This window comes from Seriola dumerili, unplaced genomic scaffold (assembly GCF_002260705.1).
Source record: "Seriola dumerili isolate Sdu_G_001 unplaced genomic scaffold, Sdu_1.0 BDQW01000533.1, whole genome shotgun sequence".
Lineage (NCBI taxonomy): Eukaryota > Metazoa > Chordata > Actinopteri > Carangiformes > Carangidae > Seriola > Seriola dumerili.
Window position 1 is genome coordinate 1,799,434 of NW_019174788.1, and position 24,621 is coordinate 1,824,054.

General features: G+C 39.4%; 1 protein-coding gene across 2 annotated transcripts; it reads right to left on the reverse strand.

Annotated features, from left to right (window-relative positions):
* Window positions 1–14,570: 14,570 nt before the first annotated feature.
* Window positions 14,571–24,071, reverse strand: LOC111235828 (interleukin-22 receptor subunit alpha-1-like). Of its 2 annotated transcripts, XM_022764392.1 has the most exons (8): window positions 24,044–24,068; window positions 23,778–23,858; window positions 22,646–22,772; window positions 21,032–21,204; window positions 20,745–20,932; window positions 20,139–20,280; window positions 18,676–18,806; window positions 14,571–18,302 (listed from the first exon to the last, which is right to left on the reverse strand). In XM_022764392.1, the coding sequence occupies exons 2-8, from the start codon at window positions 23,824–23,826 to the stop codon at window positions 17,421–17,423; spliced, it is 1,692 nt and encodes a 563-aa protein (XP_022620113.1). In that variant the 5' UTR covers window positions 23,827–23,858; window positions 24,044–24,068; the 3' UTR covers window positions 14,571–17,420. The 2 variants fall into 2 exon arrangements, with proteins under 2 accessions (XP_022620113.1, XP_022620114.1); XM_022764393.1 differs by having other exon boundaries at window positions 18,676–18,770; window positions 23,778–24,071.
* Between the last annotated feature and the right edge of the window lie 550 nt (window positions 24,072–24,621).

Here is a 24,621-nt window from a genome sequence, read left to right on the forward strand (position 1 = left end):
AATCCAATGGGTTGTTTGTGGTACAAAAGCAATTGTAATTGTTATGCCATCATAGCATGCAATGTGTCTGGATCTACTGGTGATCGAGCTGTTTGTGTTCTAGTTGATGTCACTGGACACACAGTAAAGTGATAGCTGCTGTCTCTTTCTCTTTACACTAGTAAGTAATCTCTTCATCATGGGCACATAGTCATAGACGATAGACAGACATGTATAAACCTACACTAAAGCAGAAGCTCTCCAACTAAAGCACCAACAATAACTGAGCTGACCTTTTCTATGTGCATCCCCATGAAGATGAGAGGGGTATTTGTTGTTAGTGACAAGGTCACTTTAGGCAATGACGTTGAAAGGCATTTTTGTAACAGGAGAGGCATACATTTTTGCTCTCCTTTTATCCACAGACGACTAATGCACTTTAACAAGAGTAATTACAACCTCAGTGACGGGATATTTTAAGTGTGAATGCTTTCCTTTGTCTTCGTTTGTTATTAGATCTATATTTACAGTATGCTTTATTTTTATACAGTTCATAACAAAACAACACTGCTCATTTGGAAAGGATGAATACAAAAATCTCAAATTTTGAGTGTCGGAACTGTATATTTACCCAGGTGTGTATTACACACCCCCAACTGCCGTTGCTGCTACCACTTAGCCTCAGGCATTACTTTCAACAAGCCATCTTACACATGGCAATGCAAATTGACATGACTTCTCGTTTTCTTTTGTTTTGTAAGCTGGAAAATTTCCCCATTTCACAGCACTCAGAGGACAACTTCTGCTTTTTCCGTCTTACTTTTCTTTTTTTCCTTTGTACAGGTTCCCTCTGAGTGTATGCTGAGGGGCTTTGGCCGTTGAATAATGTAGTGTGGAGCCTGCGGCAGGGCAGTATCGCTCAAGTACAGCCCATAGACACATACACACAGGGACAGAAACACTCACAGCATGCATATGAACAGAAACATGCACACACATGTGCTCCCACACATGCGGACACTTTCGTAAGAGATGATACTGCCACTGTGTGCAGGAGAATGGAGGCTGTGCATTTGTGTTTATAAACAACAGGCTTCCTCAAAATAATAACTTGGTTTAACCAGCAGGAGGAAACAAAAAAGAGGAAACCTCTGAGAGGCACTGGATGATCTGTCCTCATTGTTGCATGTAAACAACTTGTACTAAGAATAATCCTATACCTGTGAGCTTTTATTTAACAAGAAAAAATGGATTCTAACACTGTTGTTGTTAAACTGTTCTGTTATTTTGTAGTTTTGTTTGCTAAACCTTCCCAGAGGCCACTCTTCAGTCTAACATGAAGATAAGTTTGAGTGTGCGTCCACTGAGGATGTTCTATATGAATTTCATAGTGCACCTATTTTCTCTCTCTCACTCTCTCTCTCTCTCGCTCTCTTGCTCTCTCGCTTCTTTTTTTAGCAAAGAAGAGATGTGACCTCTAAGATCAACTGAACTAAGCTTCATGGGATAATTGCTTATTTTCATTGTCCCTAAGGATAAAAATTGGTCCACTTCTGTTCATTCAGCGATGAAGATTGCAGACCCACAGGTTAGACTAATTCAATAACTCACTGCAGCAGAGGGCTGGTGAAAATGAAGGCAAACTTGACTTAAGACTATTAGAAAATTGATTCATATTAGATCTCACTGCAATTATTTGGGAGCACTGGTGTGCCTGCTGTGCGAATTTTTTTTTTCTTGTCTTCTGTGACACTGCAACTGGACAGGACTACTGTATGTGAGGTGTAAGAGGACCGCCAAATATCCTCCATAGTATAGACTACTCTTACATTACTGTTACTTCACTTAAAGCTAGTTAAGCCGTTACGCAAGTTGTTACACATGGTTGTGGTGGAAAAGCTGGTAGTGGAATCATATTTAATGTTAAATCATGGTTTCCATGTCTGTCACTGTGAGGGTCCCTGTGATGTAAATTTCTGACTGCACATGTGCTAGTGTTTCGTGTACCGTGTATTTCCCATTCTTGGTCCTAATCTTGTTAAGCAGTCACACACGGTTTCACACAGCTTTTTCATGCCGCTCAACCAAATCTCAGTGTGCCCAGCTCCTAATATTTGCATAACAGTAGTGGACTAACTCTAATCCTCATTTTCTTTTGCCAGTTTTCTGAAAATTCGTTTTAAAATTTAACCTAATTTCCTCTGGAAGTGTGACTTTATGCCTTTGAAAAAACAGTCTCAACTCAAGGCCCTTTTAGTGTTCCGGAGCTTTCAATCATATCACATGATCTTTGTTAGCAGATGGACTTTACCGAGTTGATATGTTTTAAGGACTTCAATGACTATATTCATGTTGGCTTAAAAGTTGTGACTTGAAGTTCATTCTTGAACTTGAGATTGTTTTTTCAGCTGTTGTTTCCAAGCTCAGGGAGTTTTGAGTTGAACTTAATGCTTGCTAACGTAATACTAAACTAATGCCGTTTTGAATTTGACAGCTTATTATGAGAGCTGTTGTTGCTTAAAATGTTTGCGTTAGTGCAGTCCCATTTGCTGCTGTTCGTATTTGTCTGGCAAACCACTGGTTGACTGAAACACCTCCAGTTCACTGAGCTTGACATTTCAACTATCCACACTGCAATAACACTGCTAACCGCAGAGGAATTCATCTGCAACTTTACACAACCTTGTCTACGTTTATTTAGTGCCTTGCTCCACCCATTAATGTGTGTCTCAGCAACGTTTTTGTAGATACTGTTCGTGAATGCATGGTGCTCACAGCGATTGCCAGTGGCCCACAGGAAGTACTTGAATCAATGTAATATGTCATTGTGCTCAGAATAACTAGCCTGCCATACATTTCTGTTTTTAATAAATAATAAATGTCTTCTGTCAGCTGAAAAAATAAATTAGCTGTGATCAATCTGGACAGATTGCATATATTATGTATATATTTAGGCAGGAGCTGTAAACACTACATAAGACTCAAGGATGATGCTCTCTGATGGTAAAATTTGGCTTTATTACAAAGCAACCTCAGTTGTTTCATGTAGTTTGGGGTGTCAAGTGTCTTTTTTCTGATACCAGTGCAGTGACTTGCCATTTTGTCTCATTTCAAGATAATTTCTGAAAAATGCCTGAAATGAGATACACACTGCACAAAATTATGAATGAATTATATCAACACAGTGGCAGGAATTTTCTCTTGTTTTAATCAAAATCAGGGTTTTTAGTGTTGTAAAATTAAAGATGAAAGCTCTAAAGCTACTGCTAAGTAAAACTGATTACGCTGGTTCTTTTTAGTCAGGACACACAGAAGCAGTGTTGTCCCAAAGGGACACTGGCTGCCTGTTTACACTCCCAAAGTATGAAAAATACTGTATGGTGTTGGTGGTAAAAATAATTGAGTCCTCCCTAACAAACACCTTTCATGTGTCACTAACTGTAGTGCTGGGTCACTTACTACAGGGAATCCTCTAAACTGTTATTGTAATTTGAGGCCCACAGATTTGAGTTTTGTTGGTTTATTAAAATGAAGGATCATGCAATAATCTGTTTTTTTCTTATCGTCAACAAATCCCATTTGAAGACCTAAGCCAGCAACGTGTTGGATTGTTTCGCAATACATTTCGACTTCAATAACAAGTCTGTGGCACTCAGACCCAAACCCATTCGTTCCGTTTGAGGATGTAAGGCATTAAAAAGCAGGTTAGTTGTATTTTTTTAAAATGGCTAGGTGATTTCTTAAATCCCCTGGATACTGTAGGTTTTAGCAAATGTTATTCAAAAAGTAGTAAATATTTATTGGGAACTTTCAGCAGTGGATTTGTACACTATATGTATCACATAGGATGACATTGATTATAGTATATTATTATAGTTGGGTGGATTTTCTTCTTATGTGATTGTTAGTGATGAGAAAAATATGTAACATTACCAGACTTATCCTTTAAGAATAGCGTGTACTGTCAGGGAAAAGGGGATATTGCTCTGCTACTGTGTCCTGCTGTATGTCAGTAGTCATGTTTGTACCTGGAAGTGAAGGTCTTCTTCTTGATCTGCGAGGACAGTTGCATGCTGTGAGACATCTGGGACGACTGCTCCTCCTGCTCTCGCCGCATCACCATCCTGGTTTCCATAGTAACCCCCCAACCGGCACCTGTGGAAGGAGGGGAAGCTAGGAGTGGAGGATGCAGAGGTATGTAGGAGGCAGTGTGATACAGAGTCTATGAGAGTCAGTCAGACACTGATCACTCTGTAGCCCCGGCCACAAGCATAAAGACATTATCTTACTAAGCAGTCGACAGACACTCGTATCCGGAGCAACTGAAAGCTGTATGTTTCATATTGAGTGCAGATGAGTTGCCAAATTAATGGCCACTTTACACTGAAGATGCTTAGGCCTTGGTAAGAGGCACAACTATTTATTTTGTGCTTTGTATTCAGAAAAGAACTTAGAGCTACATTTCTGCTTCTTTGCTCAGTTGAGAAGGCTAAGTAATGACTGTTCCACATCGTCAGGGTGCAGAATTGTAAAATCATTCTCCAGCCTCATCTCCAGAGAATTACAATTGAGCCAAAGGGTGTACTAAGTGTATGCAAAGTGTTAACTGCGCCATTTTGCTCTCTGGTAAATTAGTGCTATCTAAAGGGACACCAGTCTTCTCATATCTAAAGAGTCTTGGGACTAGCAATTGAAGTGCATATAAAGGCAGAGCAGGGTCCCATTAAAACAAAACAAACAAATATAATGTTTCTGAATCAATTTCATTCAGTATTACATCCTGGATCAAAAAAATCACGCATCAAACTTATGTCAGCCTCCTGATTTCCATTTGCAAAGTGCCAAACACACCTGCCACAAGTGGTAGGTCACTTATGCACTTTATAGAGAAAAATTGGCAAAATTCAATAGTCAACATTAAAAAACAAAACAAAAAACAGATGCAGTCTTTTACAACAAATTATTTTCATTGTTAACTGATTATCTTCTCAAGTAATCAATTTTTGTTTTTGTCTATAAAAGTTTAAAAAAAATAGTGAAAATTGCAATCCCATTTTCCAAGATCCCATGGTGACATCTTCATGTCTGGTTTTGTCCGACCAACACTCCAAAACTAAAAGATATTCAGTTTACTATCATAAAAGACCAGCAAGTATTTGAATTTGAGAAGCTTCAATCAGTATATATTTTTTTGACTTTCAATTATCAGAATTGTTGCCGATTAATTTTTGATTGATTGACTAATTCTCAGCTTTAATATTATCCCACAATGTCACCTCCTTTTATGTCAGCAGCCATTCTTTTTGCACAGATGACTTTTTCACATTTAGGATGTGTATGCTATTTCAGTATGAAGTGGCTCAAGTCATATTACCTACTTTGTGTTTATGTCATGGTTTTTTTTTCTTTGGAGTCTAGTATGGTCTTCGGTGCAGGTGTGGAGATAAGGCGTGTTTTCAGTCTCACGTTAAATGAATCACCCTTTTGTGAGCCACTGAAGTACTAATAATTCATCAGTTGAGGTCCGCCATGCTGCTGCCCACACCCTGCCCATCATTAATCATGTGGCTGCTCTGGGGAAGTGAATGCAGAATGCGCCCAACAAACAGAATCAGGTCACACCTGAGTGATAGCTTCATTCACCCACTCCCAATAGCAACCACCTGTGTTAGCGCCACAAACAAGTGTAATGTGTTATTCCTTCTCATCTCCTTCAATTACATTGTGGAAAACAACAGCAAGTTAGCTTAACAGGCTAGTGGGCCAGCTGATTCCTCTGTTGCTTTTTTTTTTCTTCTTTTTTTTTTTTTGGCTCAATGTTGTGCAAGGGGAGAGGTTTGTTTGAATACTGTTAGTAGAAGGTCGAAAACTGGCACATTAAAATTGATCAGTCTCCATGGGTATAGGCCAGATCCTGGGCCCCTGCAGGGAGGAGAGCAAAAGCAAAGCAGTGTTCTTTTCTACACATGGTGTAGCTTTCAGTCTCTGGAGTGAAGTGAGAGCTCAGTCTATTGGTCTGTGATATTTAAAAAAAAAAAAAAAAAACACAGTATCAACAGAAGAAAGGAGAAAAAATATTTACTGTTCTACTCATTGAAGGGGAAAACATTGTCTGAACATGACATGAGCTTGCTTCTTGCCGTCCCCAGAGGGTAATTAAAAGCCACATCCACTGAGGCCATCAAAGGACCGAGAGCATTAAGAAGTTGAGCTAGCTGGCGAAACAATGAGAAATGAAGCATCTCTGACAACACAAAGACAGACAAATAATTCACAGTATCATGTCGATGTACTGTAGTGGCAAAGTGTGTGTATTTTATCCAAGCTTAGTGTTGTGGTTTTGTATTTCATTGAGGGTTATCTCGTTCTTTAATGCCTCAGTAACTTGTAAGTGATGAAAGGCAACAAAAAGCTGTATGCCATTTGTGCTAGATCTAGATAAAGACTGAGTAAAGTAAATCCCACTCACGCTTTCTTTAAAGAAGCAACTGAAGTCCTCTGCGGGTCAAAGATCTGTAGGGCGGAAATATCCCACTTCCTTTTCTGTCTGCCTGTCTATCTCTCTCCTTGAAGATATTGTTCAGTCTCTCCTCTCTGTATTACCTGTCACTGTCTGTCTCTCTGTCTGCGTCTACCTCTCTCTCTCCATGTCTCTCTTAATGAAGCCATGAGGGTGACCCTGAACACAAAGTGTCCTTCAGTGCCAAGTATGTGGAAATCACTGCTCTCTCATTCTTAAGTTGGTAAATATAGACCAATGACACCTCCCCTGTGTGTGTGTGCGCACACACACACACACTCACACACACACATTCAACACCACACTCGGTCCTACAGTCCTACACGGAGCGACATAACCACCACAGGCACACACACACACACACAGACACAGATCATTGCCATCAGCAAGATCGATTTACAGACAGCTCCACAGACAAGCAGCTCGGAGGATAACACAATAGCTCCCTGTACAGTGAGGGAGACTGGAGCGAGTGGCCTCCACAGCTGAAAGGAACAGCTGGAAGAATAACTGGCTGCGGTGGAACTACACATGTCGGCTCAATAACTGTCACCAAAAGAAATATATATTTATGTCAGCCCTCTGCACTATCCCACCTGGGTACAAATGTTAAAAAATTAAAGGCTGAAAAGTGACAAGTGGGAAGACGGAGGAGAGAGAGGGCTGAAGAGAGAGAGAGGGAAGATGCAGAGAGAAAAGAAGAAAGAGATGAAGATAATGGAAAACAAATGGAAAGAAGCAAGTCAGCTGTTCAGTAGATGTAGGAGATATTTTGAGAGTGAGACTCAAACCATCTGGTTCCCCCTCATTAAAAGTCTGACCCTTGACTCTGTTTTTAAAAGGCAAGAGGTTAATAATGGTTGAGGCAACACCTGAGACTTCCTGTCTTTCATTCTACTTCCATTTTTTTCATTTTCCTCTCTCCTCCTTTACCTTCTGCCCTCCTATACCTTATCCATCATTTCAATGTGGCTCCTCTATGCAACATGATCTGTTCCTAATGCTATCTTTGGTATAAATATATTGTTATATAATTTATATATAGATATGCTGTTTTAAGGCCATGCTAGCGGCATAGCTTTAGGCATAGCAGTGTAGGTCTTTCATCCAGACTTAAATATCTCAACGGTTATTGGGTGGATTGTAGTGAAAATTTCCGCAGATATTCATGGTCCCCAGAGGTTGAATCTCTCTCACTTTGGTGATTGACTTTTCCTCTAGCAACACAATGATGTTGAATTGTGGTTTTGGGTGAAATGTCTGAACAGATATTGAATGTGTTTTTGTCCAATTGTCATGATACATGTATATTATTTTATATAAATATATATATATATATATATATATAGATATATATACATTGAACTCTGGTCATCCTCAGGCGTTTCCTCTAATGCCAACATCAGGTCAAAATTTCAATTTATCCAACACTTTGACCAAATGCCTGCAAAATTAATAACACTCCCATCAGCCTCAGCTGTGCTACTTAATGATAGTATGCTAACACACTAAACTAAGATGGTGAACAAGGTAAACATTACAAATACTTGACATCAGTATGGTAGTATTGTCACTGTGAGCATGTTTGCACGCTCCTATGTAAGTGAGTGCAGTACTTTTTGTGTCTAATTTACATATAATGCTCCGGTTTTTATATCCTCCACTTCACTTTATATTGCTGCTTAATTACTGTNTATATATATATATACATACATATATATACATACATTGAACTCTGGTCATCCTCAGGCGTTTCCTCTAATGCCAACATCAGGTCAAAATTTCAATTTATTCAACACTTTGACCAAATGCCTGCAAAATTAATAACACTCCCATCAGCCTCAGCTGTGCTACTTAATGATAGTATGCTAACACACTAAACTAAGATGGTGAACAAGGTAAACATTACAAATACTTGACATCAGTATGGTAGTATTGTCACTGTGAGCATGTTTGCACGCTCCTATGTAAGTGAGTGCAGTACTTTTTGTGTCTAATCTACATATAATGCTCCGGTTTTTATATCCTCCACTTCACTTTATATTGCTGCTTAATTACTGTACATTGGCTCAGGGTATAGTGTAGTGTTTCTCAGTATTGATTTCATTAGTTGTTGTTGTAGTAGTTGTATTTGATTTGACTGGAACTGTTCTTTGTACCATCACATTTTTTCGTATACCCCTTGTTCTTGTTCCCCCATCTCCTTTTACAGTGATCTTTGATTAGTTCTTTGAAATTGTACTCTTTTCTGTCTCACAGGGTGCTCAGTCTGGCAGAGTTCATTAGAGCTGTGTGTGTTTAGGCGAAATCTATTCAGTCCCCCTGAAAAGTTTTCTTTTTACAGCAAACAAAAACTTAATAATATAATATCACTGTGGTTTTGGTTGCATGATTTTGAGTTTGTGTGCTGAAAGGTTGTTTTTTTATTCTTTAGTAATTTTAAGGAAGCCCACATTTTATTATAATTACATGTTGTCATGGTTGCATGATTTTATCTGTGTGTGTGTGTGTGTGTGTGTGTGTGTGTGTGTGTGTGTGTGTGTGTGTGTGTGTGTGTGTGTGTGTGTGTGTGTGTGTGTGTGTGTCCCCAGTAGTGCTGCCTGACTGGGACTAGAAGCACACAGGGGCTGCAAGGAAATGGGCATCATTCAAGGCCACAGCATTGTATGGAAGGATGGGGGGTTATTTATAAGCCTTTAGTGGCCACACCTGCCTCTGGAATATCAGAACACAATACAAGCTAGTGTTGCCAGGCCTTCTCTTCTCATCATACACCAGCAGTGACTGTCAGACTAAGAATAACTACTGGGACAAAGCAGCTGAGGTCCACCTTTTATTAGTTCCTCTTCATTTGGAAGACTCCTCAGTTTGCCAGTCCCCCAGAAACATTTCATGTCATACTGTCCTTTTATTTCCTACAGTGGAAGGCGGGATCACTGTTGTGTTCTCTTGAAAGCTCTGAGAGAATAGAACGTTTTTAACACTTTTACCCTGTAGTTTCTGAAGTACTGCTATGCTTCAACCAGTGGCCCTTCTTCCAGTTTAGCACCTGATTTATTTAGACCACATATGCAAATCAATTTCCCAGAGCACCTGAAGCAGAAAATATGTAATGAGTTTGTACATGTACCAGGTGCAACATGTATGGCAAGCCAACAAGGAATAAATATTTGCTGCGCACCCAGAGCAACTCATCTTGTTTTATCAATCATTAATGCTTATTCACAATTCATGCTCGCTCTGTGCTTTTACTTGCATAAATTATGATTTAAAGCAGCAGAGTCAGTGTGACTGTGTGGCAGACATTTGTTCCTTGTTGGATGTTCCTGCATTTTATGTGCACCTCACAGATGCAAAGTATATCATACCTTTAATATATGGTTCACTGTGGAGACTGTGATATCCCAGCTGTATTTGATGCCGCATTCAAGCCGCTTTGCAGGACACGAGTGACCAAGGGTAGAACAAGATCAACCATAGACAATCTGTAGCTGATTGTATTGCTTTTAATATAACTGCTAATTTAGATTTGTTTAATCTTGAGCTGTTGACATCTGTTGGTTTAATGCAGTGTTTGCAGGCAGTCTTGTCAGTTTAGTGAGAGCAAGTTGTGATGATAAATGTTAGATCTCATAGCATTTAAAATCCCCACACATCTTATGTGTTATTATGACTTGGAGGTATGTCTTTTTTTTTCATCAGTTTGCAGCTCATGCTTACAGTAAATCTGGAATGACGTGAGCTAGAGGCCAGCAAATGAAGGGACACCATCAGATATTTCTTTATTGTAGACATCTTCATGTTTTGACAATCACTATGATTTACATATGTAATAATATATGTCTCAGTTTTTAATCTGTCATTTCTATCAAGCATGCCCTCTGACATTTTAGTTTCTCTCATGTCATCTTCCCTACCTATTGTGCCTTTGAGCAAATAGCACAGCAGCCATGGAGCTCTTAGACTGGCATTATACTGTATATACTATGTGCAATAAAACATTTTTCGCCTAGGAGAAAAGTCTATGCAGTATTGGCATTCTCAGACTGGACACTCCTCTCAGTGGTCATCAGCCATCTGTCAGTTTCAAGACTGAAGCGATGATTGTTCCACAGGGAGTTGTCTTGGTGAAAACAAAATATTACTAAACTTTCTTTTCATCTTCCCACCTACCAGTGATTGGGCCCAGAATAGACCTTAATGGACAACAAAGTCTCCGCGATGATCCATCATTTCCTGGCCAGCCTTGACAGCTGTTTTTCGTGCCTTTTTCTAATCAAGGACCCATTAAGGCCTCATTAGAATGCAAGTGAGGAAAGGGAGGGGGTGGTGTGATTGCGTCCAATTACATGCAGACTTCAATTCATCAAGTGATTTGGTCTGGGAGAGAGGTGCCTGTTCAATGGGGAAAGGGCTGCTTGTTGTGATTCACTTATGCCACGTCAAAGTGGGGAAAAAACAATGAAGTTTATCAGTTAGATGCTCCTCAACTTCACATTGCTTGTCATATGTGAGCCAAACAAAGAAGCTCTCTCTGCTCTCTCATTTTATATCCAGTATCACTTAAGTGGCATAACAGAAATGCATAAATGATGCTAAATTAAGTTTAATTAAACAGCTGGCTGTTTCCATCCTTCCATTCCATTTCAACCAATCAGATCTTAGAAGGTGAGATTAAGAATAGGGACATTATTTTCCTCCATAGCTAGCTAGCTATCTGCTAGCTAATCTTCTGTACGGATTATAAAGTAACCATGAAAGTGGATGATATTGACAAAGCTGTACAACTTGTTGTCAGTCCTCATACAGAAATAATAACTCTTAAATAGACACTTTTGGCTGGACTGCAACGGCCCTATAAATGTCTGTCTCTGACTGACTGAGCGATGAGGTTACACCATTGGTCAGCCGAATGCTGCATGACAGTGATAAAGTCATTTTTGGTGGTTGTTCTTTCAAAACGATTTGGTGAAAAAAAAAATGATTGATTGATTGCGAGTCAAATTGGTTCAGTCAGATTATCTTATCAAGTATTTCTACAGTGGATCCGTAGCACAAAAGATATTAGACACATCACAGTCATGCTGAGCCTCATTTTGTTTGAACTTTTTTCTGTTTCTGTATCTTCCCTCAGACTTGCATGAACCAACTGATTGTTCTTACCCTTTCTAATGACATTGCCTTTCAACTTCTTGACTAACTAGCTACTCATGTGAACCCTCACAGTGGAAACAGGACAGTCCTTTGTCATTCTCTCAATAGTGGCACATTTTCTTTATCTGAATGAGAAAGTCATAAAGTCATTTCATGGTTCCATATCAAAGAGATCAAAGTACAGAATCGTTTGTAGTCGATGCAGATTTCATTGGACCCAGTTAACTCTATGCACCTTATCAAAAAAGATACATTTAGAAAAAAAGATGGCGTGCATGTTGGTTGATAGATTTATAACAAAGAGACTCAATTTATCCTTAAGTTCTCTCAGGATCTTCAAACTATTTCTAATGTGGGTATTGTTTCTTCAAAGGATGTTTTTTCCTTTGCTATTCTACTTTACGAGTGTCTCTCCATGCTGGTACTTTGCCTTAAATATGGATAGAGTATAATAGATTAGGCAATCATAACTGCTTATATCCTGAAATAGCCTTCTGAAAGCCTGCTTTGGAGTTGAAACCTGAAAAGAAGCCATTAAATGTTAATGTGAATCTCTACCAATGCACTGCATAGACAAAAAGTCGAGGGCATACATTTCAAGGACACACTGCAGTGTGTGCCTTTTTTTTTTTAATCTGAGGTGAAGGAAAATAATCAAAGTATACATTTCTGGATTTCGTGCCAACATTTAACTTTGCTGGCAGTGATTGAAATGAGCATTTCCCTCTATAAGGGTCAACCCTGGTTGCCTCCCTTGTGCTCTCAGTACTATAAATTACTTAAGTGGCCAAGACTCTCAGTCCATCAATATATTCATTGATCCAGGACAGAAACACACCCCTCAGCTTTGATTGAAATTCTATTTGTGCTGAAGTGTTGTTTTCCCCCGAACTACTATTCCCCATTCAAAGCTCTATCATGCCTGTAGCAGTCAAGAGGGTTCGCCCTGCGATCTCCCAGTAGATCTTCTCAGGACTTGGAGAGTGAAAAGATGAGAGAGACAACCTTCTGGCAGACAGAGAGAAAAGAACCTGTCAGTGCTGCCAGCCAAGTACAGAGTGTTTTTTTTTTTTTACACCTGTCCAAAGAGGAGCCAGATGGGAAGATGGAGGAAAAGATCACAATGAAAAGTTGGACAACATGCCCTGTGCCATATCCTCCCTTTCCAAACATGCCAGAGACCGGAAAGCCCCCTCTCCACAAAAAAACACTCTCTCCTTTTGCCTGCAGTGTGTTGTCAGAATGATTGTTGTTTCCTTTGTTCAAGCCTCTTAGCTGTTTTACAACATGTTTGAATCTCTTGGAGGTAGTTGTCCCAAATATTTTTGGACTGGATCTCACCCAATTCCTTTGGCTCTCTACCTCCTACTTACTCCCACTCACAGGAGCCACTTCACATATTCATTTCATTGTCGTTTTTTTCCCTGTTAGTCGCAGCAGTGAACTTTGCTGGTGCGTTGCCAGTTCCACCTCTCTCGCCTCATTTTAAATCAACTTTTACAATGCCTACCATTCTCTCTCCACTTCTATCAGCCCTGTTTGTCACTACAAGCACAGAGATCACTCATATGTTTAGGGCAGCATATTTGACTCAGAAGCATCATGTTTATTGACATGCTTGAACTTTGAAAAGGGTCACAGAATGCCTGAGGGCTAGAAAATATAACATGCAACATGCTTATACTGATTTATACCTGTTTGCACAGAAGAAGATTCAGTAGCAGCCCCCAACAACAAAAACTAAAATTAGACTTTTGATATTTTTGCATTGAAAACAAACAGTATGTAAACTATACTGTATAAATACATAGTGATTGTCAGACCCCTGAAAATCATGCTGGATGATATGTATCATATGTGTAGCTGCCAGTGTAATTATGATTAGATAAGATTGAATAACTTTTTCCCTGTTACCTGTATATGGGTCAGGCTTTTACTGCAAAATACTCCATTGGGGTATCTGGTAGCAGTTGCATAATCTATCACACAATGGGTACTAGAAAAGGGATCCACCCAAGGCTTATAATATCCCTTGGAAAACATCACATGGATTCAGATAGCTACACTGTTTCCCTCTCTGTGTTGAACAGTTAAATGAGAGGCTCACTTCCTCGTTTATCTGCTTAGAAAAGGGAGGCAAAGAAAGTGAAGGACCAATTTTAAATTATAGGAAAACCCCCTGCTGGGATATAAAAGCTAATCTGTGTTTTCGGGAATTACAACCCAGTTTCAAAATTGAGTCATTTTTCCTTGAAATAACATACACTGTACAAGATAATCTCAAGGCGCAGTTCACACAAAAGCACAAGAAAACATGTTTTATTACTCTTTCTAACCATTTATCCATCCACATAAAAATACTTAGTCTGTCTCAGTAAATTAACTACAGACTGTACAATATCCTACAGGGGTAGAAATGGCGCTCCAATGCCACCTTAAACATTTAAACAGCTAATGGCCAAACAAAGACAAAGCTTCGTGGGGTTCATCCCTTGACTGAAAACACACATTACTTAGCAACAGGCTATAGAGTTGTACTTTGGATTCTTTGTGCAATCCACCTCTCTTCTTTATCGTCTCAGACAGTGAATGTCTACAGTATATAGCAAGGATCGTTGCCGTTTTGAATACAGCACTTTAATATGTTATAGCCTGCAGGTTCAAGTTTATTATTCTGGCATATTTTATTCACTTCACCCGGAGACTGAGTAACCAGTGTCAGTAGCTAAGATTATTTTAGTCGGCCAGTAGGATGGCTTTTGTGCCACTGCTAATAAGTCAGTTGGAAATAAGATTCAAAATCCTTTTTAGTACCTCCCTCAACCAAGCCAGTGAATACACAGAACAGTGTTGATGTTTCTGATTGCTGAATTTTTCAGAACATCATTTCTGGACGAGATATTAATTCAGATGTGATTCAGCAATATAACTCAAAAGTTATATTAAAATACAATGATATGTAATTTTTTTTTGGAGTGTTTTAATATATTATCATCTAATGTAAGTCAACCCCTGCAGCATGAATTTTCCAGCATAAACATTCAGTGCTGTTAAAAGTCACAATCTTCAAATGCAGAATAAAATAAAGTTACAACTTTGCATTCGTTCACTTACATTCATTCAGAAGACACTCTTATCCACAGTACAAACACACGATACATCTGCACTGGACAAAATGTCCATATGTGACTTATCACACTGTTTCAACACACCAGATTTTATTATTACTTTACAGCCATGTATAAGAGATTGTGTTCAGGCTATTAAAAACCTAGATGTTATCAGTGTGGGGTAGGTTGCACCATGACCCCACCTTGTAATATATTTTTACATGCTGTATTTTCTTACTCTGAAAGAACAGCAAACAATGAGCAGAACAAAACAAGTTCATGAACTTGAACATGAGTTAGAAAAAATATACATGTTACAATCTTTTTTTTTTTATGTACAGATGAAATTAATTTATGCATTTCATACATTACTGATAATACTGACATATGTTGGTGAGCGCACAAAAATAATATTCCTTTCTAGTAGAAATTCAGTCATTTTAGTCCCATTTCAAGAAGCTTAAAGCGTGACAGTGGGTGTTGGACTGTGTCTGATGCTTTGTTCAGCTACAAGGCAATCAGATTTGTTTTCATATCTAATCTTTAAGGCTGACTGTCCACATTGTAATTTAAAAGTGACCAGATTGGGTTTGTGTATTTAGGGAGTGTAATAAGTTGCAATAATGTGTTGTCATGGTGATGGCTCACAATGCGCATGCTGACTATCTTTTCTATTTTTTTTATGAATAACGCAAGAAGCCTCTTCCTTTCGTCCAGCTGCTGGTGTGCAGGGTTTTTTTTTTTGTGGAACAAAACTAGGTCAAAACCGAGTATATGGCTGGATCGCATGGTAGGCTAATTGCAGTCTGCCTAGTGTCATCCGGTTTCAGCCCTTTATCTGTTTGCTTATCTCCTATACTCTCTGTACTCACGTACAGTATTTTAATACAGCCCAGTTGCCAATAAAGCTGCTCTCATTTATGTGTTTTCTTTGTTTGAAATAGTGACTGAAACGTGTAGTTCAGACTAAATGTTGAACAGTCACTTCCAAGCTGCTGCTCTGCACACAGTCCTGATTTTTATAGCTGCCCCATCGTCTGACAGAATTACCAAACACAGAAGTTAAAGACTTTAAACTGCAACAGTGGCTTTGCTGTGATTTGGGCTGTATTTACTTGTAAAATGATTGCTCAGACAGAAACTTAGTAGCTCATTAATGTTAGCTGCCGTGCAGTAAGCATGGACAGTTATGCCTGTGGAGGGAAAGGCTGACTTCACAATCATGCGGCAATTCCAAAAAGTTGGTAGATATGTCGCTAGGTGCTTTTAGTTTTTGTTCTCGCCAAATCATTTTTGAAAGAGCAACGACTAATGGTGAAACTCCAACACTTGGCTGGCCGACCAAAGGTGTAATTTTATCACTCTACTTATCGGCCCTGCTGTTGTGGTCCAGCCAAAAAGTGGCAACCAGCTTTAAAAACTGATTTGAGCAGCCCTGTCAAATTGCACTGATATACTACTCATTTGCAACAGCAAATATGTTTTGAAGTAAACGTATGTATCACAAAGTAATTAACGGATTATGTTTGTATTACTGTAATGAGGAAATGTTCATTTACACATTTTGCAAGTTGCAAATATGTTGATACTATATGAATTGCTGTTCCTATCCACCCCAAACACCTCCTGGTGATTCTACAACCGTTAATAAACGCAGTGCTTCTTTCATTAAAAAATTAAAGAAGCATGAAGAATATTCATTAAAAAATGAAAGAAGCGCTGCCTCTGAACGCAATCTAGCCAGCGATTATGTTGCCACCTCAAGGTAATTGGGAACAAGTAGTTTAGAAAGAAAGGAACATAATTTGTTGGGGAGAGGGTTGGATTTGAGTGGTCAGACTAATCTAATTTTAGGACGATAATTTCAGCTGCATTTTAAACATCTTACTATACTGTAGAAAAATGACCGGTGTCATGTCACTGTCACAAACAAGTCAGATTGTAGCTGTCTGAACAGAGCTTGAAACTTTCATGACAATGTAAAAAATATTGCTTTGAAATTACTGATACTTTGAACTTTATACAGTAGCTGGTGTATTCCCTTTGCTGCCTATGATACATTTGAACACAAGGCCATCACTAATTTACACCATAACCACATGACAACAAGAGGATAAGTTCTGGGAATTGGGTTTTTAAAATTCAAAATCTGTGGTTAAATTGTCAAACGATGACTTCACAAAGTAAACAAGGACTTAAAAAGTATGTATATACCATGCATTCTTCAAATATAAACCCACAATGTCAAGACCATCCACACTTATATTTTAACATTTTACATTTGTGGAATAATAAATAAATTTAGCAATGAAATGTATTGAACGGTCCAGAGGAGGTTGTTAGGTGTGATCTAGTACAGGATACTTTTATGTCTTCACTTGAGAGGAGAGTTTATAAGTGTGTACCTGTCATTGTGTGGCTCAGTTCTGTAGTCCCTAAAGCACCCATCCCATCAACTTCAACTTCCTATGTTAAAAAGGTTGCTGCAATAAAAACATCTCTACCGATATTTGTTGACCCAAAATCAGAAAAAGCAAGTTTTAAGATTATAAATCTGTGATCTTTCCTCTCTTCTGCTTTGTCTTAATGTCTTTCACCTTGCTCCTCCTTTTTGGGACCAGTCCATGCAGGTTCAAGGACAGTTTGTCCTTCTGTATTCACAGCTGTCTTTTAGATGCAGCTGCAAGAGTTATTGCAGGTATCCAGTTTTGTTTGTAACCTGATTCAAATATGGCATCACTAGACGGTGTGTTCTGACACTGCTGTTGGAAATAATTAACAACTGGTTGAGATGGGAAATAATGCGCGTTGCTGTACGTCTGGGTTGGCGTGTTTTCAGTGCTATCATCACACCCAGAGTCTGACCAGAGCTCAGAGCTGTCGAAGCTCTGCAATGACGCTAACGTTGGTCCTTCCTTGTTATAGTCTATGAGGTCTGATAAAAGAGGTTTTCTCTCTGGGTTAAGAGATGATACTATGTCATCTGTGCTGCTCTCTAACTGAAGAGTGAGCGAAGGCAACATTAGTTGTCCGTTGGTATCGCGCACTGTGTGTAACAGTAGCGGCATGGCTGGATTGCTCTCACAAGCATCCAGATGAGGTGAAGCTTGTTTTCCATATAACATCAGATTTGGAGTCGTTCCACCTTTATCCCAGAGTTCTTCACTGGAAAGCAAGGGTGGGTTTCGGGTTCCTCTGTCTTCAGTGGTAGCCTGCTGAAAGTCTTCCTTCTCTTCAGCGGGGACATGGACAACTACTGCACTGTAGATTTCAGACGACTGGGCGCTCGTATTCTGGGGATTAGGGGATGAACTGTGTGCACCTGTGCCCACAGAGGAGACTGTGCTACCTTCCCAGTCTTGAGAGGGGATGTCCTGGGGGGCATAACCTCCAGGCCTAACTGAAGTCTCACTTTGCTTCACTAGGATTTTGGCGTAGAGTGTTTGTTCACTTGGACCATTGCTGACCACCGCTTTGGAAATAGTGATAGGGCTGGATGGAGATTGCAGTACTTTACCCGGGGTGCCAGAAATGGTTTTCTGTTTTAAAGATAAGGAAGACAGACCCATGACAGTTAAATAAGTGCTTGACAACAGCTTTTTAAAATTTGATTAGAATAGTCTATACAGAAAATTTAAATGTGGAAACTCCTACATGATAGAAGTTGAACAAGGGACTTCAACCACAATATATTTGTTATCACTGAAACCCTCATGAGGCACTGAACACTCCTTCAGTTTACAACAACATCCACATTGTTTTAGTGTGTTAAAATTACTTTCATGTTGCTTCCTCTCATGAACAGAACACAGAACATGTGCACAGTAGTTAATGTGCCAGCTTGATTTTCCAGTAAGACAACAATTCCTTGTTTTAACCCAGACGCACCAACGGAAACTGAAGAAGTCTTACCAATGACTTTGGTATTTTATTATGCTTTCCGCCCTTCACATAATTGCACATCCAATAGGCCAACATCGCGACCACGGCCGCCAGAAGAGCAGCACCTGTGATGAGCCATGACAAAAGCATCTGATGATCACCTGAGGGAGAAGAGCATTTGTGTCATGTACTAATGTGAGGGGAAAAAAACGGCAGATGTGTAAAATCAGATACCCTCAAGTGCTTTCAAACATTTGGAAATTTCTCATCATGAAACACAAGCTTAGGCATGTTTTCAGGGAGCAGCACTGCAACATACCTGTGATGTAGGGCTGTTGAAATGTACCAGTACATACAGTATTAGTGCTTCTGGGAAGTAATTGTTGGTTAACCGGAACTTATCTCTTTAAGTATCTTGTCATCTACAGTCAATATTTACAGGTGTAACAGTTCAGAATAACAACGAGTCATGTGATGGTGAGAAGAGTGTCACCTTTGCAAGGAGTGCATAATAAGGACTGTGTAATCTTATCTCTTGTCACATCAGTATGACAACAAGAGAGGAAGGAGGGGACACATTTTTTTTGGAAAGGTTAATTTCATGTTGCTGCAAACAAAAGTATTTTAGAGGGATGTATGTAGCATCTTTCTAGTTGCAACCGGTGGGCTTGACGTGTTATACTGTGACTGTGAGGCTTGGTACAGATGCAGACATCTAAAAAGGGACTGATTTATAAACAACACTGTCTTGATTTCTTCCCAAACACTGCATTGTTTCCCAGTGGCTGCAATCACTTGAGGCGATGAGCACAAACTACTTCAAGTAAAATGGCATTTTCTCCACAGCAGGTGGGTCCTTGAAAACTTTTTGTAAACATTATAAGGATACCTCTGCTCCTTTCAGTTTCAAGTTTTTATAAACATACATGAAGTTGGTTAACGACTTAATTTATGCATTTATTTGTAAGTAATTTTCGTTTATGAACAAATACATCTTGTGCCCCTGGGGGGGGGGGGGCATACACAAATGACCAAATTTGCAGTTGACAGCAGATTTTACTTTCAAAACCTATTTACTGGCTGGCCAGTTGAAAATGGCTTTTATCGCTGCCATTGAACTTTTACAATATATATCTCAGCCATATACAATGTCAAGAAAAATAAATACCTTTGGTTTGTGAAAATTAAATCTTACTTCAACTCTAACATCATCACACAGGCTGTGCTGTGAAGCTGGAGAGATGTGGCGGTGGTGCATTTGCGACAATAAAAAAAGAAAAAAGAAAAGAAATTTGAAGGTGTGGCGGCTATGATTTAGCAGTGGTGGGCTGCCACTGCTAGATGAATGTAGAGGAAACTTTGGAATATTGGGCATATCATATGCTGAAAACGGCACTTAGCAATTATTATTCAATATTTATGAGATGATCAATAGTTTGTTCTTCTATATGTGTGAGAAAAAGAGAAGAGGTTGTGGTCAGTACTGTTCTTACCTAGCAATGTGACACAGAATGGGGCTTTCTCACTCACATTGCGACCCCATTCAGAAGACGGCTTGTAGACAACATGGCCGCAGTACTTTGATTGGTTTTTCCCCAAGTTGATGTCAAACTGGCCGGTTGTGACATCACTGAGCTGGAGACACAGTGGGTCACATGGATTCTAACTGATTGATTCAGTCCATTGAAGGTTGCACAGGTCAGACAAACAAGAAAACTCAGAAAAAAAATTCAGAAACATTTCAGCTCAATAAGAACAAACAAAACCTGGGGGCAGATGGATAAGAGAAAGTAACTCAATAACCTCACAGTTTAAAGGCTGAATCCTTTGATTGTTTACTATTATAAATGAACTCAAGTCACATTGATAATTTGTAGGCCTGATCTTACTGCTGTGTAAATATGCACTTAGTGCCCACTTTATTAGGTACAGGTTTACAGTGCAATGCAGTGCAATACAACAGTTCTACCATAAGTTATACCTTTTTTTTTAAATGCAGTTTAAAATGTTCAGTTTTTGTTGTTAAAAATTGCTTCATATTGAGATGTGTTAGTATTTCTTTTCCTTTCCATTCACATACAAGCAGTGGGTGGACTCACCTGCAGTTCAGCCCATTCTGGTTCAGTGATTTTTAAGTCATAATAGATTACAGCTTTGGAGGGCCTGTTTCTGCTGCTACTGATGATTTCTGCAATGGAGACCCCATTTGGCCCCATGGGCAGGGTGACCTTAACGGACATGGATGACTCTGTTGTATATGTAGTCAAGGTGGGTGCACCCAAAATAGCTACGAAGACAAAGAAAGGTGAATGAATAAATGTTGCAGCAGAATACATCTGGCTTGGAGGAAACCAAGAAATGCTTGAATGATGATGGAGATTCTTACTATCTGCTATAGGTTTAAACCTCATGGGAGTTTGGCCAAGCAAGCGACCGTTAACGAACACCTGAGCATTGTAATGCACGTCGGGAGCTGCTGGAGTTTCTGCAGTCAGGTCACAGGTCAGAGCAGTAATGTTCTGACAGCCCTCTGTTATCCGGTACTGCTGGTCCACGTCGCTGTAATGAGCGCAGTATAGTGTGATCAGTCAGTTCACTGGTACCCATTTGACAGAGCTGTCTATTCATTAGTTTGAGTCAATGATTTCCAAAAAAAATAAACATTATTATTAAAGGATAGGCCCACAAATTTTCAAGTCTGTCTTAAAACAGTCTGAGTCATCGCCATATCATTCTTATTGAGGTGAAGTGCAGGGATAGTAACACAGACAGAATTTCTTACTAAAAGTAAAGTAACTTGGGAAGATATCCACTTTATTTGACTAACCCAGACTGCTGAAGCCTCATATTGGCTTCAGATAAGCTATTGAATTCATTTTTACACAGAACGAGGACTGTAGATTTTTTTCACTCACACTGGGAGAGTTGAATCTTTTAATCGTCAGTCTGGAGAGGAGGAATAATTAGAGCAAGTAAAACCTCTCTGTGTTCATATGGGCACTTCACTATTGTTTAAGACACTTGAAAAATTTTGAGCCTGTCCTCTTAAACAAAGACACTGGCATGAAATTCTGACAACCTCCATCTGGCAGCAGAAGCTGTTCGACAGTGAAATAATGACACAAAGATCTTCCTGACCCATTCATCATTTGAACACATAGTGCCCTTTTGAAGATCACAACATTATTGACAGCATTTTTGTTTTAACCAGGAACTAATATTGAGCGGGCATAGTTAAACTTCCTCTGCAGCTGATTTGATGCAGGAAGTCATCCCAGAATTTTTTGGTGACAGTCGCTGGGGGAAAAGTCACAAAGATAGGGGTGGCACTTGACATTTGTCTGGGAGCCTGTGTCGCGAGTAATTAGACGAGATGGCATTTCCACTTTGTTGAGGCTGTTTGTAGAGACAGAGTGAAAAGAAGAAAGAAAAAAGTTCTACATGGAAGCCAGGAAAGTGCACAGTATGAGTGCTCCATCTCCATTCAGTGAGGAGAGCAGTCCATGCTAAGGACTGGGAACAAGCTAGCTATCCTTGAACCATGTGGTACACTAAAGACCTAAGCCAACAATGTGTTAAATATGTTAGTCCATCTCTCAATACTGTGTGACTTCCCCAGACTGACTGTGGCTCTCAACCACAAGCCCATTTTACCTACTGGGCACATTTGTCATGTTTTTAAACCAGCAGGACTCTGTAGTTTTTAGGAAACAGTGTTAAACAGTCGTGGATTTTCTGTGCTAGTGAGTGTTTATGATCCATTGTGTCTATACACATTTTATTCCTGATTGGATACAAACAGACCAGAGTTATACTCCCAATTTGTTAGTCCACAGATTTTACAGCGCTTTAATATGGACACTGACACTGAGTGTTTACCCTGCAAACACGTTTCCTGCTTTGACCCACTTCTCCATATGGATCCATAAGGGCAGTGGAAGTAAAGGTATAATAATCACAATAATGACAGTAATCACTCATCTATCGTCCTGGGTCTTACTTCCAGAGCAGGACACTGTAGAGCACCTTTTCCCCTTGGGTGGCAGGCTGCACGGGGTTCCAGTGGAGTACATTGTAAAAGTTCTTGGAGACAAAATGCACTGTCCCATTTCCAGTTGAAAGACAAGCTGGAAGAAAAAACATAGCAAAAGAGAAAAAAATATAATTTTATGATAGATACTAATGCTGTGCCCTTCTTCTCATTCAGCGTGGTTCATAAATCAAAATCTGTCACTTTTGTAGTTTTTGATACTTTTTATGAAACTGCTAGTAAGGACACTATTCTGTACAGTAACAAGAGCCGCAGACAGCCTTTAGTACTCAGATTACATCTTGCCTTTATCTACGTTGCAGCCCAGATTTCTAACCTCAATGCATACCTTAAAATCGTTATACCTCAGCATCCACTCTCCGCCCATCTCCCAATGTATGATGATTATGATAGCATGATTTTCACACTCTAGCTGCTAAAGCCTGAGTGATCCAGGACCACAGGGAGATTATGCAAGATGGACTTTGTTTCTGCTGGTAGTTGACACTCAAAACTGCGCTTTGTTCCTTAACTTTGCCGGCCATATCTTTTACACAAGGAAATAATTGCCATCTTTCCAGCTGGCGTACAGGAAAGGGATGCGGAACACAATCCTTTAGTGCGAGAAGTAATGTCTATCGTATAGCTAGAGTGATTCATACATAAAACACCTTTTCATGATGTCATCCCATATACACATAGCTGGTAGTTTACCAACCCAGAGCATATTACAGTTTAAATATCATAGTCCATGTAGTTTATTGAAGATGTGAAGGACACAAGGCTAAATTCAAAATTAGCATTTTTATAATGTGCAATTTGATAGTCAATATTTCATCAACCAGACAATAAAATGAAATAGCATTTTCCATCGATCACTATCAGTTAAAGCTGAAGTCCTCATTGTGTTGTGGGACTCTCCTTCATTTCAAACGAGAGGGAATCACTCTGTCAAATGTATTACTTGGCTTTATTGCTTTAGAGTTATTTATTTCTTCTATTAGGTCTACTTTGTAGAAATGGTAGCCTATTAAATGTTTGACTGCCGGTAATCAACATCTGTAAATTAAACAAAGATCCATATTAGCTCCTCTGTACTCACCATCGCTGAACAGCAGGAGGATGATGACTTTCACAGACTGCATCTTCATTAGGCATGTGGGTAACAGAAAATACCACAATCCTACTTTCTATTAGCAGCCGCTATGTTGTGAACTCTAAACTAAAGCAATAAATATACACACCACAACAAAAATAACTGAAACAAAAAAACACGTAAACTCCTTAAACACCACAATCCACCCAAACAAAACCAGAGTCAATGTCAAAAAGGCTATAAAATACAAAAATTATACTGGGTTTCAGTACATTTCCAAGCCTCCGCTTCTCAACCATCTCTGATGTGCCCTGGGAAAGGAGTGGCTTGACACAGGTGTGCAGGTGTACTTTGGCATATGTTATCACTTTGTTCCTGTTTTTCTGTTACTCTATGTTCCGCCCACTTGCATTCTTTCTCCAGACTCTCGACTTCCTTGATTCACCTTCCTTCTTCTCCCTTTCCTCTCTCTCTCTCTCTCTCTCTCTCTCTCTCTCTCCTTTCTCGTCTTTCAGGTAATTTCTGGTTTCAGCGTTTTACTGGAAATGATCTTGCAGAAGACAGAAAGTGAAAGAACATGGTGACACACTGAATAACTTAAGGTGTGTACCTGTTTTACAGACCATTGAGTAAATACAGGCTGAAACAACAGACAGACACTATATGATACAACAAGCCCTTAATTTCTGTTAGTAGGTTATAGCAGCCGTCACACCATCGAATGGCACGGAATCCAATATTTGTACTGTCCTGAAGTACAAAGAGGATAGGAACCCATTATGTTTGTTATAATCAAGTTGAATTTTTGGTTCTGATCGCCGGTTCCATTTCAGATCCCATTCCTGTTTAG

Excerpts from the sequence above, each read along its gene's own strand:
- LOC111235828 (XM_022764392.1), bottom strand. The coding sequence starts at position 23,826 with ATGAAGATGCAGTCTGTGAAAGTCATCATCCTCCTGCTGTTCAGCGAT. Across the intron at positions 22,773-23,777 it reads CCTCCTGCTGTTCAGCGATG|CTTGTCTTTCAACTGGAAAT; the intron begins GTGAGTACAGAG and ends TTTTTCTTCCAG. Across the intron at positions 20,933-21,031 it reads GTTTAAACCTATAGCAGATA|CTATTTTGGGTGCACCCACC; the intron begins GTAAGAATCTCC and ends TTGTCTTCGTAG.